General features: G+C 40.1%; 1 protein-coding gene across 1 annotated transcript in view; it reads right to left on the bottom strand.

Moving 5' to 3' along the window:
* The window catches only part of AKAP7 (A-kinase anchoring protein 7), a 110074-nt gene that overhangs the window by 53129 nt on the left and 42289 nt on the right, over positions 1-14656 (bottom strand). Inside the window, exon 5 of the mRNA XM_090279845.1 lies at positions 10868-10980. Coding sequence (XP_090135971.1) covers positions 10868-10980 — 113 coding nt within the window. The remainder of the gene's footprint in view (positions 1-10867; positions 10981-14656) is intronic.

The raw sequence follows: 14656 nt of genomic DNA, 5'->3' as shown, positions 1-14656 counted from the left end.
CGTGCTCACTCAACAGCATCTACCACCCTCACTGACTAGCACAGTGAAGTCATCATTGTTCACACATGCACATCCCAGTCCACTCTCCTTGGCTGCCTGGTTACATCGATGTCACACAAACCATCTTTCTTGTGATACTAACAATGGCTGGACTTTTTCTAGACAGACCTTGTATTTCTAAAACCAATGTGAAAATTACTTTGGAAATCTCTAGTATTCTAAAATATTAATTAATCAAGTGATAATTACATGTCCATGGTAAATGAATTTCACAGAGGAAGATGAGAAAGAATTCATGGATAATAATTAGACATAGGAAAAAATTATCCAAATAATCCATCCTGTAAAAACATCTCTTCTTATACTTGTAATACACAAATAATTGAGTAGAATACTGGCAGAGACCATCCGGGCTTTCTAAACTAGCTGTTTATTTGAGTATGCAGTATTTCTCGCATCTTCATTTTACTTTAGGCTGGAACATCTATGCAGATCACCATGTTTTGTTTTGTTTTTTTTTTTTAGGTAGGCCATATCCTTAGTCCCTCTATTTATAAACTTGCTTTCAGCCCTACTGCCTTGTTTAATCTGAGGCTTTGGGGAAATAAGGAGCAGAAATTCTTTATCTCAGCATCACATCTAACATTTATAATATTATATCCCTTGGCAAATAACAGGTAGAAATGTAACTACCAGAGCTATATGGTTTTAATTTATTATTGACACGTCCTCGTCCTTCTACCTATACTAACATTCTGAGAGGATCCGGATGCTCCTCGGTGATGTTGAGTGGAAAGCAAAGCAGTCACAGAGCACAGGTGATACATAACTTCTGATAATCCAGGCAATTCACAAAAGCCACCAACAGAATAGGCTGTATGCTTCCTGAACCTGGAGTTTCCTTCCTTGGGGTGCTGGCATCAAACAGAACAGAGGAAGAATGTAGCTTTGGTTGAAAAACATTTAGTTCATTTATGCTGACTAATGACATGTGAACCGGAGAGATAACAGGTCGATGGTACCCAAGAAATTCTCGAGGCTGCAGGTTTACTGCAACACTACACCTTTATTTATAGCACAGTTTATTACACGGAAGCTCATTCTTTGTCTACTTTGCAAAACTCTTCTCAATCCCCCCTTAAGCCTTCTCAGGTATAGCATGATAGGCTATATGCTGTTTGGCCAGATAAGTTATTATTATGTTTGCACATGGCTTTTCTCATTACAGTAAAACAAAAAAAGAGTCTCATAACAGACATCTAACATTGGGCTCTCAACTCCCCTTGATCAAACTCCAGCTGTGTTCTCAGTTCCTCACATTCTTGTGCTCACTCAAATGCAACAAGCTACACCCTATCCCTCCCTATCAAATCTGTTTTCCTAATATTATATACACTGGCATATTCCTCTTTTGCTACAGGCCACAGGAAAGGGAGACCAGCCAAACCTGACACCATCCCCTCATATTCACCCATGCCCACTTTGGACAATTTAGGCACATGCCAGTGGGAATATGTGTGATAGAAATGTATAACCTATCCATTCAGCTTATTCCCAGGCGACTACTCTCCTCACTTAATTCCACTGAATTTCAAAGTTCTAGAGATATTTATACTGAAAGTTCAAGTGCACAAAGTACCCTGTCTACTGTTCTCTGATTATCAAGGAAGGTCAGGGAGGGTGAGGAGCAAGACAGAATCCAAAGCAATCAAGTTAGGAAATATAGGATGAGTATGCACACAGAGTGGGTGTTGCTGAAGGTGCAGGACCACTGGAAGAAGTCACACAGGACATTCTCTCAGGAAATGGCTGATTGGGAGCTCATGGTAGTGCTGGAGACATGAAAGTACTATAAAAGAAATGTTCCAGTCTAAATGAAGTTTTGTAATGTATCATTATCATCAAATTCAGTTGTGTTGAAAGCCATAGCCAAAGAAGGAAGAGTTGTACTTTCAGACTCTGGCCATTAGCTTGAGGGCAGTGTAAAGATACAGTCGTACTCAGAAAGTCTTAAAGATGGGTCACCAAAATGGTGTCACAAACTTTGCCAAAAATTAGAAGTGTTGCCATTAGGTAGGTTTAGAGAAAGAACATTTACTGTAGGAACCAAGCTGGAGTTTCTACAGTCAAGGCAGGCTAGTCCCTTAGGTGATATGAGTAAGTTTTAAGTCTTCAACTACAGAAAACATGAAGTTTGGCCCTGGCAAAGAGGACAAAACATTTTTCCTTTAAGTTATAGGAGTGGCCAATAGAAAGAGAACTAAGCAAGTTAGTAATTCAAAAAATTAGTATTACTCTGTTTTTAAGGTACCTCTGCTTGGGAGAATAAAATTTGAATGAATGGTCAAAATTAATCAGCTCATATTTAGGAAGAGAAGTATAATTCTAATGTAAACTAGTTTTAGTTTTGGATTGCAACCTTAAGTTTCCCCTCAGATCTAAGTGGCCCTCTCAAGAAAACTACAGGATTCCCTCACTTATCATGGGTATTACGTTCTAGACACCAACACCGCCCCCCCTCCCCCGCGATAGGTGAAAATCTGTGAAGTAGGAACCTTACATCTATTTTAGTATTTATATATATTTTAAGGCTTTGTAAACCCTTCCCACATATTTATAAACCGTTCCCAGTTTCTTATTAACCTTTCCCACTCACTTATTTTTTCCACACTTTTATAAACACTACTTATGTTCTTAAACATATTCTACACTCTTAAACCTACGTAACTTTAACAACATACATATACAGTACCGCAAAATCCCGTGATATAGTGAAAAATCTGCGATAATTAAATATAATATTTTTAAAAATCCTGTGATACAGTGAGACCGCGATAAGTGAACCATGATATAGAGAGGGACTACTATATAGCTTTACTTTCTTTAACCAAGCAGTTAATTATAATTAACAAGAGAGGACTGGCCAGTGAGCATGGCCATTCTTTCCAGTGGTAGAGAAAATCTTATTGCCATCCAAATAATTTTAGCTGGTTTATTTTTATATGACTGTTCAGGTAGGTCAGAAATTAGCCTCTACCACTTATGAAACAAGCTACTTCTATATCAACACTACTATGGAATAAAGTTTAAGTTTTCTTGATCTATTTTGCCTTTAACCATAATCAATCCACTGTGGGCTCTCCAGTTTCCTACTAGATCATTATGCTCCATTCTGTCCTTGACTAGGAAAATGAAATTAATGAGGTTTCAAAATATCTAAAAAAAAACTTTCCCATCACTAATGGTAATAGTTGAGATGAATAGAACATTATATTTTAATATACTTGAGACAAACCCATGAAATTCTAATTACCTTGAGTATTTTGTTATTTTATCATTTAATACCAGTTCTAAAACCATGTTTCTTAAATTATACTTAACTCAAAGTTTTGTCTGTGGATATGAATGCTAGAAAATAAGTAAAAATGTCCACAGAATCTGAATGTTTGAAGCAAAAAAGACATTTAAGCCGGAATTATAAAGATCAATTTTCCCTAAACCATGTTCTGTCAAACACTATTGCTACAAGATGATCAATGAAAAAAAAGGACTTGCAGGTCAAGTACATTTGAGAAACAATGCTTAGTAAGACTATATAATTGTTCAAAAGACTCGCTGTCCCTCCTTGTGGAGTCCTTTTCTGCAAGTGGATTATACACCGTACTCTGTTGAATCCAGAAGGGGCCATGTGGCAAGATGTGAGCAGGAATTACATGTGTCACTGCCTAGCAGAAGCTTTAAGAATCAGCTTGTGGGGGGAGGCGGGTATAAGGGACTAAATGGTAATGGAAAAAAATATATAATAAAGATTAAATTTTTTAAAAAATCAGCTTGTGATTCACCATCTCTCTTTTTCTCTTGCTTAGAGCAACAAGGTGCTAGATGGAAGTTGCTCAGCCAAGGTCTTGAGTAAAGACAATGTGGAGCAGAGGCGCACATGATCCGTGTCCAGGAACAAAAAATAAAATAAAATAAGCTCTTGAGATTCACACTAAACATTAGCATTTCAGAAATCCTAAGAAGTCCTGAAGAAAAAAATCGGATTAACTTTATGTAACCCATCATTGCCAACATTCAATCACAGAATGCTTGAGAGATTGTTCTGAGAGGAAAATTTCAGGAAATGACAATGAAAATACTTGCTTTAAATATCCATGTCCATTTGGTCCAGATTTAATATTAAGCTGGGTGTGTCTTTTTTTCTAGGGTTAAAATTTTCAAAATTTCTAATAATAGAATCGGGGTTAATTGGGGTTCATTTGTTATTCTGACATTAGTCAGTCAATTCCTGGAATCCCTCCTTAAAATAAGTCAGCTTTCTGTTTACTTACTTCCCATGTTTCAATGTTTCAAAATGTATAGTACTGAAAAGTTTCAAATGAACAGTTTGCCTCTGTAGATATCATTTCCAACTATTACATAACAGGAAACATATTTAATTTTCTTCAATATACAGAAATAGACAACACAACAGCATAAAGTTGAAATATGCATTAGAAACCTAAGTAAAGTCACTTGCTATAAATAGAACTCTGACACCCAATAGGTGATAGTTGACTAACAGCACCTAGAATATCTCAGAAGAAATTATAATTCCATTTCCCAGCAGGTTTCACTGAATTTTTAGTTTAAAAAAAAACCATTAAAACAAAAAGATCTGTTGTGATTTGCTAATTTTTAAGTAAAAACAATCGAAGGAGAATTCCATACTATAACCTTAGATCTAGGTACCTGATAATACAAAGGGAGACTCAAACCAAATAAAAATTGTTAAGTCATCAGTACTGAGAAATTCAGGAGTAGGTTACTAAAACAATCTGCTTTAATCTTGTAAGAAGAATCCTTTCACAAGCTTTGATCTGGAATAATAAAGGCTCACCAATCCTAAGGGGATCTAAAGTGCCTCCTTTTAGGGACAGGTTTCAGGAAAGTAGCAGGACAGTCCTCCAGGCTTCCCTGCTCAAGGCTTCTCCTCTTCGCTACTGTGATGAACTGACTATTCTTGACAATATGGGCCCCTGTGAAAGGCAGCAGGCTCTGCCTCTCCAGCACCAGCCCTGAGCATCCTCACTGCAGCTGGAGGTATTCCCCTCCCCTTCTGATGGTGGTGCTTCTTGTGATTCATCTCCTCTGGGTCCCCTTTCACACTCTCCGTGCCTTCGTGCCTTCTTACAGCGGAGCCCTCATCCTCTGGGAGTGACACTTTGCTGATGATCCCTGACATCTGTCTCCAGTAGTCTTCCCTACCTTAAAACAAATGTTCACACAAGCCCTGCTGGTTCCTGCTGCTTCCCTACCGCTTACACATAACTTGCTATGTACAGGTTTCTCTATTTCCTGGTTCCACTAAAGATGAAGTCTGTGATGTTTCCCCCATTGTCTGTATTGCTCTGTAGGACTTCCAGGAGGAGGGGTGGAAAGATTCTGATTTAAACTGACACTATCTTCCTATCAGTACTCAAAGACCTTTTCTCCTTTCTGTCATTCTCCTTCCATGCATACAAGAAAGCCAGTCTGTGGTTTAAAAATGAATTATCTGTGTGAAGCCATATTAGCCTATTTGGTCAAAATGCTTACCTTATAGAGATTTCAGAATAGCATAGCAGTCAAGAGTCATTAAGACCAAGCTCACTATGAGTAAACAGAGGTTAAGACAGGTTATGAGATTTGTCCAGGGCCAACCAATAGAGCTAAAACAAGAAGACTCATGCCCCTTCAAGCTTACTACAGACTCCTTCGAGAAGGAAGAGTCTAGTACTCCTGAGTTTTGAAGTGGTTTATAAAGGCCCAATAACATGCAGACCCAAGAAAGTGAGCAGCAGCCAACTTATACCATGACAGTTAACAAATTCCTGAGAAAATGTGCTGATAGATACATTTGAGTAAATAACGGTAGTAGGAGAAAAAAGAGACAGCAGAGGGTCCTGGCTGGGGAAGGATGTAGAAGGTTGGGATTCAGCCAACCTACTGCAGAATTTCATTACAATCTTAGTCCTGTATATTCACTCACCAAACAATTTGGGGACTGGGTTTCCCCCTTCATTGTACCTTCAGAACAGAATTTCCATCCATACATTCTCCCTTTCCACTCCTCATTGTTATTCCTACTGATGACGGCCCTACAACCTACTTCTCTGAATCCCATCATCGTGTGGTCCAATGACCAACCCTCCACCCTTACTCTGTGCCTATCAAATTCTGCACGCAAAACAAACCACTCTAAGCAACAGTAGTAGCTAAGAGTAGTAGTTGCAAAAAAGATCCTCTCTTTCATTCTGTAGTTCTCTACTTGTCTGACTCTGAAAAGCTGCTACAAGGAAGTGCCAATTCATAAACTGTATAACTGTAATAGTTTAAGTGCTATGTTAATAATTTCAAAGAGTCATAAAACAGAAAAGATATCTAAAAATCCAAGAAGGTAATTTATGCTTAAAAACAACTGATCTATCCTTGAAAAGATCACATTTATTTCTTGAGAAATCTAGATCTGTATTAAGATGCATGTTTCATTTGAAACTGGTCTTCTTCTGCCACCAAGTGTTAGCAACCAGTTTCTGTGATGTTTAAATCACAGAAATTCAAGATCATTAAAGAAGAAAATTAAGTTCCAAAGAATGTACTATAAAATGCCTGGGGCTGAATAAGAAATTTTGAGACTTCTGGTTAAGATCGTGGAATAGGCAGATACAGCTCGCCTCTTCACACAACCACGTCACTAAACTATAGAACAGCAACCATCATTCAGAACTATCAGAAATCTAGTTGAATGGAAGTCTGACAACTACAGAATTAAAGAAACCACATCCATACAGACTGGTAAGAGGGGTACAGACACAGAACAGGCTGGTCACACACCCATGTGTGGTGGATAAAAATTTGGGAGGGGTATCTCAGGAGCGAGGAGTCCCAGCCCCACACCAGGCCCCCGAGCCCAGGGTTCCAGGGTCAGGAGGATAAGTCCCCACCACTTCTGGATGCAAAACCAGCAGGGATTGAGTCGCTGGAAGAAACTGCTAGAGCCCCACGAAGCTCATCTTAAAGAACCCACACAGAGACTCAGCTACTCAGACTTACTCCGCCTGAGCTGGAGCACAGCAGTAGCAGCTTGAAAGGCACCAGTGGTATACAGGGAGGAACTGAAGTATGAGGCATCAAGGCAAGCAGAGGCCATTGTGTCATTGTTCCATTTCTAAATCCCCCTCCACAGAGCCTGCAAGCTGGTGCCATATCTGAGAGTCCATCAAACTGGCTGACACTGACCCACCTTGGAGGTCCCCAGAGACTCTGCCCCACCCAACTTACAGGCCCACCCAAGTTGCCTTTCCATATGAATGGCTGGTCTTGGCTCATACACTGTGGTTGAAAGTATAACCTGGCACCACTGTTTTAAAAGGCAATTTGGGGTGTTTTGAAAAGTTAAAATGTACTACCCTTTGTCCTTGAAATGCCCCTTCAAGGAATTGCTTCTTGAAATACTGGCATATCTACCCCCTAAAAAATTAACAAGGATGTTCACTTTAGTATTCTCTATCATAGCAAAGAAACAGAAATAACATAAATATTCATCGAAGGGAAAATAAATTATGATACATCAAAATAATATACAGTAGATCCATGAACAACGCAGGAGTTAGGTGTGCCCAACTCTACCACCACAGTCAAAATCCGCATATAACTTTGGAATCCCCAAAACTTAACTACTAATAGCCTACTTTTGATTAAAAGCCTTATCAATAACATAAACAGTTGATTAACAACACATATTTTGTGTGTTATATATATTATAAACAGTATTTTTACAATAAAGTAAGCTAGAGAAAAGAAGCTGTTATTAAGAAAATCACAAGGAAGAAAAAATACATTTATACTGTTTATTGGGAAAAAAATCTGTGCACAAATGAATTCACACAGTTCAAACCCATGATGTTCAGGGGTCAACAGTATATTTATTTCTGTTTTAAAGAAACTCTATGCATGTGTATGCACCTATATATATTTTCAGTGTACAGGAAAAGGTCAGGAGGATATACTAGTAGTGGTAATGGACAGAGAGAAATTATATTGAGAGAAAGGGGCTGGCAGGGAGGTGATGAGGAAATATTATGTCTTTCACTCTACAGGTCTGTATGTGTTTGCATTGTTTACACTGAGCCTATAGCCACCTAATACTTTTATAACGAAAATAACTTTCAAGGTAAAAAAAAGTACTTGAAATGAGACAAACTTCTTAATATTTGAGTGAAAAGAAACCTATTATTTCACACACTTCTCTCTCTCTCTTTCATTATAAATCTAAACAACATTGAATGCTAGCAATATATTCCATTCCTGACTTTATCAGTGGCCACTCCTTTGTAAATAAGTAGACCAGAATAAAAACCCAGAAGAGAATTAGTGCTGAGATAGGAGAACCAAACAAACAGGTGAGCAATGTAAAAAAGATAGGAAGAAAGATTAAAGAGCCACATATTTTCAAATAATCTGCATTCCAAATGACAAAGCATAATAAAAATCCACTTTTATGTATGTCACTTTTCATATTGCTTTTAGCTTTTACAGTGGAATCAATGATTTGCTGCATAAAGAAAATGCTGGATATTTATTTAAGTCTGCAGGTCTCAGAGTACACAGCAGGTCTTCCTTTATAATTTCTTTATAATGTTGATGAGATGCCCCAGGAACTCAACTCCTGCTTGAGTCAGGATAAAATTGGTTTCATTATACCTCTTTTCCTATGTCAGGGTAAAATTGGTTTCCCTGCTCTTCTTTTTGTCCAAGTTCCCAGAAGCTATTGAGGATGTTAAGTGGGGGCTTACTATACTGCTCTGCGGGTCTTCTGGATCACAATCGCCCATGGACTTATTAAACAACAAAAGTCAAGATCTTTAGGTCCATCTAACTCCAGATCTGAAGTTAGAGGGTGGAAACCTGCAGCTTCCCCAAGCACCCCAGGTGACTCAAGAATCCCAAAGTTTAAGACAGGCTTTCTCAAGCATTCAGAAACACTGAACATTGCAGTAGTAAACAGGAAGAGAATCTTTCCATAAATTAAAAGAAAAAAAAATCTTGTTTGGCTTTCTGAAAAACAATAAGGGCATAATTTATTTCTGAAGATTAAGTATTCCAACCTAAACAAAAGCCAACCGATTTGGACTTTCTGTACCACACAAGCAGGGACTGCTTCCATTTTGATCCCAGCTCTAGGCCCAGCACCCAGTGTCTGGCACAGAGTAGGCACTCAATAAAGATTTGTTAAATTAATATGATTTGGACCAGGTTGCTCCTCACATACAGTGATTAACTTGGATAAAGTGGGGGTGGCCAGTGGGAGGGCAGAACATGAGACTGGGAATGACACAAGATGGGGCTCTGCAGCTGCGGAGAACGTGACCCCATTTTGGCTACTGAACCTTCCGAAGTCTCACACCCCTTTCTTTAGAGTGTGGGAGCAGATTGTGTGACATTAACTGCCAAGGGATCGTTTCAGCTCAGTCTGAAATACTGAAATCGAGATTCTAGAGCAGTCTAAATATTCCTTTGAGAAATGTCCTCAGGTGCTATCATTCAAAGTGAATACTGTAAAGACAAAGAAACATTTTGAAATGTGGATTATTACCTTCACCACCTTGGCATTCTGTGATTAAGTAAGACAATCCACTTGAAAGCAAAATGAGAAAGATAGTGAGGAAAAAGTAAACTGCAGGTCTACAAGGTGTGTCAATGGTTATCATTCCAAATTTCAAAATAAACTATTTTTATCTAAATATTCTAGAATGGTACCCAATGTCATTATTGAATGTGGCGCATAGTTAACAAAAACAAAAACACACATGCAAGCTCTCTTTTTGAGAAGAATTTTCAATAGTTTATAGAAGACTCATAACCACCAGGTGATCAATCACTTAACCTCATGTTTTAAAGGACCATAAAGACTTTCTGCACGCAGAGACAATAAATACAAAATGTGCCAAATTTAGAAAATAGATCTACTTACTAATAAAAATGACCTTCATTTATAGAGCTGCAAGTCAGTCTTAACTGCAGCCAGGGTCACGGAGAGCAGGAGCGAATACTAATCTGCATGGCCGCCTCCACAGCTCTGGTATATCAGAGCAGGTCAGCAGATGTCTTAACTTGCATGAGAAACTCCCTAGGCTGAAATGGGAAAAACTATGAAGGGTGCCCTTAAGATTCCAGGAGAAATACTCATGAATCCAGAAGGAAGTCAAAAGTTATCCCAACCTCTGAAGGAGCAGGGGTAGCCTGGGAAGACAAAAGTCACCCTTGAGACACAGGGTCAAGACACAGGTACGTTGGCTTGTGTCACTGTAGACCATCCCTAGGGAGAAGTACTTTTTAAGTACAGGGTTTCCCATAGTTACCCTCCTGCCCAGTCCCAGGAACACTTGCTCTAAGCCCTCAATGGAGACAACTGCTGGAAGAGCAAGTAAAGAGGGTTCAAAGACTTGTCCCACCTTCAAGAACCACTTGCAGTGAGCAGCACCCGTGTACGCAGGGCAGCGGACAGAGCTTTGGTAGCAGCAGGTTGCAAACAACCAGTAGCAAAGAAAGCAGAAAATAAAACCCTGGCACTACCTCAAGGCTCCTTGAGGAATAAAGCAGACGTGGCAACAGACAAAGCAGCGTGAATGTTGGTCAGAGTACACAGCTAATAGCCACAGTGGCAAAGGAGGGAACAGGGAGAATGGCCTCCATGGAGGCTCATGAGCCAACTCAGTCAGCAGCCTTGGGAACCATCCAGAAGCGACAGTTAAGTAGGATGTCAAAAACCACTACGAATGTCATCCATGCCCCCAACATGCTTAAGGCCAGTAAAACAAGGCTTGCAAGAAAAATGTCCACTCACCTTCTTCCGGAGCCATGGTACTTTGGACAATTTAATAAAGGTCAAATGAGGCGTAAAACTTCTGCTTTCTCCTGCCAAGATGCCTTTTTCTCGAAATGTCCTTTTTGCAGTCTCTGAAATAAATAAGAAACACAACACATGGCTGTCTTTATAAAAACAGCAATTCAAAAAATAACAAACTATCTTATAATGAAAATTACTTTTATACATCTTTGAGATATATTTTAAGAGAAAAACATCATGTGCATGATAAACATATTTATAATAGTTAAATCTGCAATGATTTCAAACTTTGGGTAAAACATACAAAAGTAACTATTTGAAAGAGAAACATTTAATAAAATAACTGTTTGGCTGATAATATGCTGACTTCCACTGATTATACCAGTGGTGCTCATATGTATAAAAAAGGACTAGCTGATCTGTGACCTTCATATCTAAAACTTTCACTTCTGACCAAATGGAATAACAGGAATCAGACTGCCCTCCCATCTGAAACAATAAAAGAATGAAGTATACGACATAATGGTTTGCAAGACACTGTGCACATAAAGCGCTGAAGATCAGTGATCCCTGACAGACCAGAAGCAAACAAGATGAGCCCTTCCACTGCCCAGCTTACATCCTTGAGTGTCTAAGCCTCTGTGTGAGGAGGAGGAACACAGATGGAGACCAGTCTCCTCACTGGGCTCAGGGAAGAGCTGAGAGGAGGAGAGACCAAGACATCTGGAGCTCACAGGGCAGAGTATTGGAGAAGTGAGACCTGCACAGAGCAAAAACTACAGAAATCTGCAAAGGGTCCCCTTGAGTATTCATCTGAGCATAGACCAGCACATATATATATGAGCAAACTATGTCCTATAAAAGCCCTTCGCTGCAAGTCAATGCCACTAAATGATTTTTCTTCTCTTTTCTATGGTAATACAGAAGGTTAAGCAATAGATCAGTGGTTCTCAACCTGTGGGTTGTGACCCCTTTGGGGGTTGAATGACCCTTTCACAGGGGTCACCTAAGACCATCAGAAAACACATATATAATTACATATTGTTTTTTGTGATTAATCACTATGCTTTAATTATGTTCAATTTGTAACAATGAAAATATATCCTGCACATCAGATATTTACATTACGATTCATAACAGTAGCAAAATTACAGTTATAAAGGAGCAGCAAAAATAATTTTATGGTTGGGGGTCACCCCAACATGAGGAACTGTATTAAAGGGTTGCGGCATTAGGAAGGCTGAGAACCACTGCAATAGATCATTAAAATGCCAAGAAAACACATTCTCAGTTGCAAACAGCAGGTGGCAACTTTGACTCAGTTAAGCAGGAAAGGGATCTATAGAAGAACCTGGGAGGACTAGAGTACCAGGCTGGAAGGGTATGAAGCCAAGATGCCCAAAGTTACGGAGAACAGATCCAGTGACACCATGGCGTCTTCCAGCTGGCACCACTGACACCATGCACAGCAAGGGGCTAGATCGGCCGCCATCGGCCTTAGACTGAAGCTAAGACCACTGATGCACAACCCATCCCGACAATGGATTCTGCACAGTTCTTTTTCGTTCACGTTACTAGCTTCCAATTCAAAGCCTGGGCCAAAGCAAGATCATGTTCCTAACACCAAAGGAATCTGTGAAAGGTTGTACCTGACATGGGAGATAATGAGGAAGAGTTTATATATTGGGTAGAATAATAATAATAATAATAATAATGAAGAAGAAAGAAGGAAGAAGAAAGAAGGAGGAGGGGGGAGGAGGAGGGGGGAGGAGGAGGGGGGAGGAGGAGGGGGGAGGAGGAGAAGGAGGAGGAGAAGGAGGAGGAGAAGGAGGAGGAGGAGAAGGAGAAGGAGAAGGAGAAGGATAAGGGGAAGAGGAAGAGGAAGAGGAAGAGGAAGAAGAAGAGGAAGAGGAAGAGGAAGAAGAAGAGGAAGAAGAGGAAGAAGAAGAGGAAGAGGAAGAGGAAGAGGAAGAAGAAGAGGAAGAAGAAGAGGAAGAAGAAGAGGAAGAAGAGGAAGAAGAAGAGGAAGAAGAAGAGGAAGAAGAGGAAGAAGAAGAGGAAGAAGAAGAGGAAGAAGAGGAAGAAGAAGAGGAAGAAGAAGAGGAAGAAGAAGAGGAAGAAGAAGAGGAAGAGGAAGAAGAAGAGGAAGAAGAGGAAGAAGAAGAAGAAGAAGAAGAAGAGGAAGAAGAAGAAGAAGAGGAAGAAGAAGAAGAAGAAGAAGAAGAAGAAGAAAGAAGAAGAAAAGTCCAGCATGCACATGCTTTGAAACAATGCATGTATTCATAACAAGTACTATTATAATTAATTTACCAACATTTAGCTCGTGTAAATTACAAAAAGGTCTATCTTTTCTCAGCCACCCTGTCATAACCCAGCTTTGATCCTCTCTATGTTGGCATATTCTCAACTATTTTAAATAGACCTGGAGTTAAAATATTAGGCTGAATTATGCAAAACTGTCATTTTTATGAGTCAAAAACAGTCAAACACTGGCACTGTCTGATGGTTTAACAAATACCAGGGTAAACTAACATTAAGTTTCTAATATTTGAGTGAAGGGATTAGAGCATATTCTCTAAGTCTTCAAGTATTTGAGGAATTATCATATAGATGAGTTTATGATAGAAATTCACCAATATGTTCACACCATCCCAGAAAACAGAAATAGCATGAAGGCACAAAAGCAAAAATTCACTTGTTCAGGTATGTTTCAAGCATTTCCCAACATGCTAGCACATTATCTGCTGAAGACAGCAAACGTGTCCCTGCTTTTATGGAACCTGTAGTCTCATGGGACAGATTTCAGCCCAGTGAAGAGAAGGACTTAACAATGTTCAGAATTATCAAAACATACAGGAGAGAAAGCATGAAGGACTTCCGGCCAAGATGGAGGCTTAGACGGACGCGCTAGGTCTCCCTCTACAACTAGAGAGGAATACAACTACTTCAAAACAAAGAGTAACTAGAAATTCCAGAAAATAAAACTACACGGAAGCCCAACATATGAAGTTATAAACCAGCGGCGCCCTTTGGGCAGGTAAGAGCGAAAGGGGGCGGTGCTGTTTGCGGTCGCACCTGGGACAGCGGCGGGGAGAACAACCCCGACTGCAGTCGAACCCCCGGCAGCTCGCGACCCCAACGCTGGGGAAAGCAGCCACCACATCGCCTTGAACAGTGAGGCCCAGGGGGGCGGGAGGACGGATCCCGGTCTCCTAGCGGAATAACTGTGTGAATCCACCTTGGACCCCCGCCCCCAAAGAAAGCACCACAGGGCTGCGAAATAGGTCGCAGACAGGCACCGGTCGCTGGATTGTGACGACAAAGCACCACGGCACAGCAAGAAAGGTTGCCGAACGGCGCCGGTCGCTGGGTCATTACGAGTACACAGGCACTGCCCCCGACAGCCGGCCCAAGAAAACAAAACGCATCTGTCAAAATGAGGCAGACAACTATAGAAATCCCGGTGGCACAGCTCACCAGGCAACAGATGGAGAACCTGACAGATGAACAGATAAGAAACCTGTCAGATGCTCAGTTCTGGGCCATTGTTATCAGGTGGCTTACAGAATTCACAAAAGATCTGGAAAAAGATGAGAAAGAAGCGAAAAACACTCATAACGAAAGGAACAAAACCACATACGAGACAGATGGTGAGGAAAAAAAATCCAGAGTTCATTTCAACAAACTGGAATATGGAGAAGGAACAAGCAGTCAACCAATGCAGAGAGAGGAAATGGGAAGCAACGACGAGAGGATCAGAAACCTCTGGGACAGCTATAAAAGGCC

This window comes from Furipterus horrens, unplaced genomic scaffold (genome assembly GCF_987537825.1).
Source record: "Furipterus horrens unplaced genomic scaffold, mFurHor1.1.pri manual_scaffold_6, whole genome shotgun sequence".
Taxonomy (NCBI): Eukaryota; Metazoa; Chordata; class Mammalia; order Chiroptera; family Furipteridae; genus Furipterus; species Furipterus horrens.
Note: the sequence above shows the minus strand (reverse complement) of the source record. Positions and strands in the feature narration are given on the sequence as shown.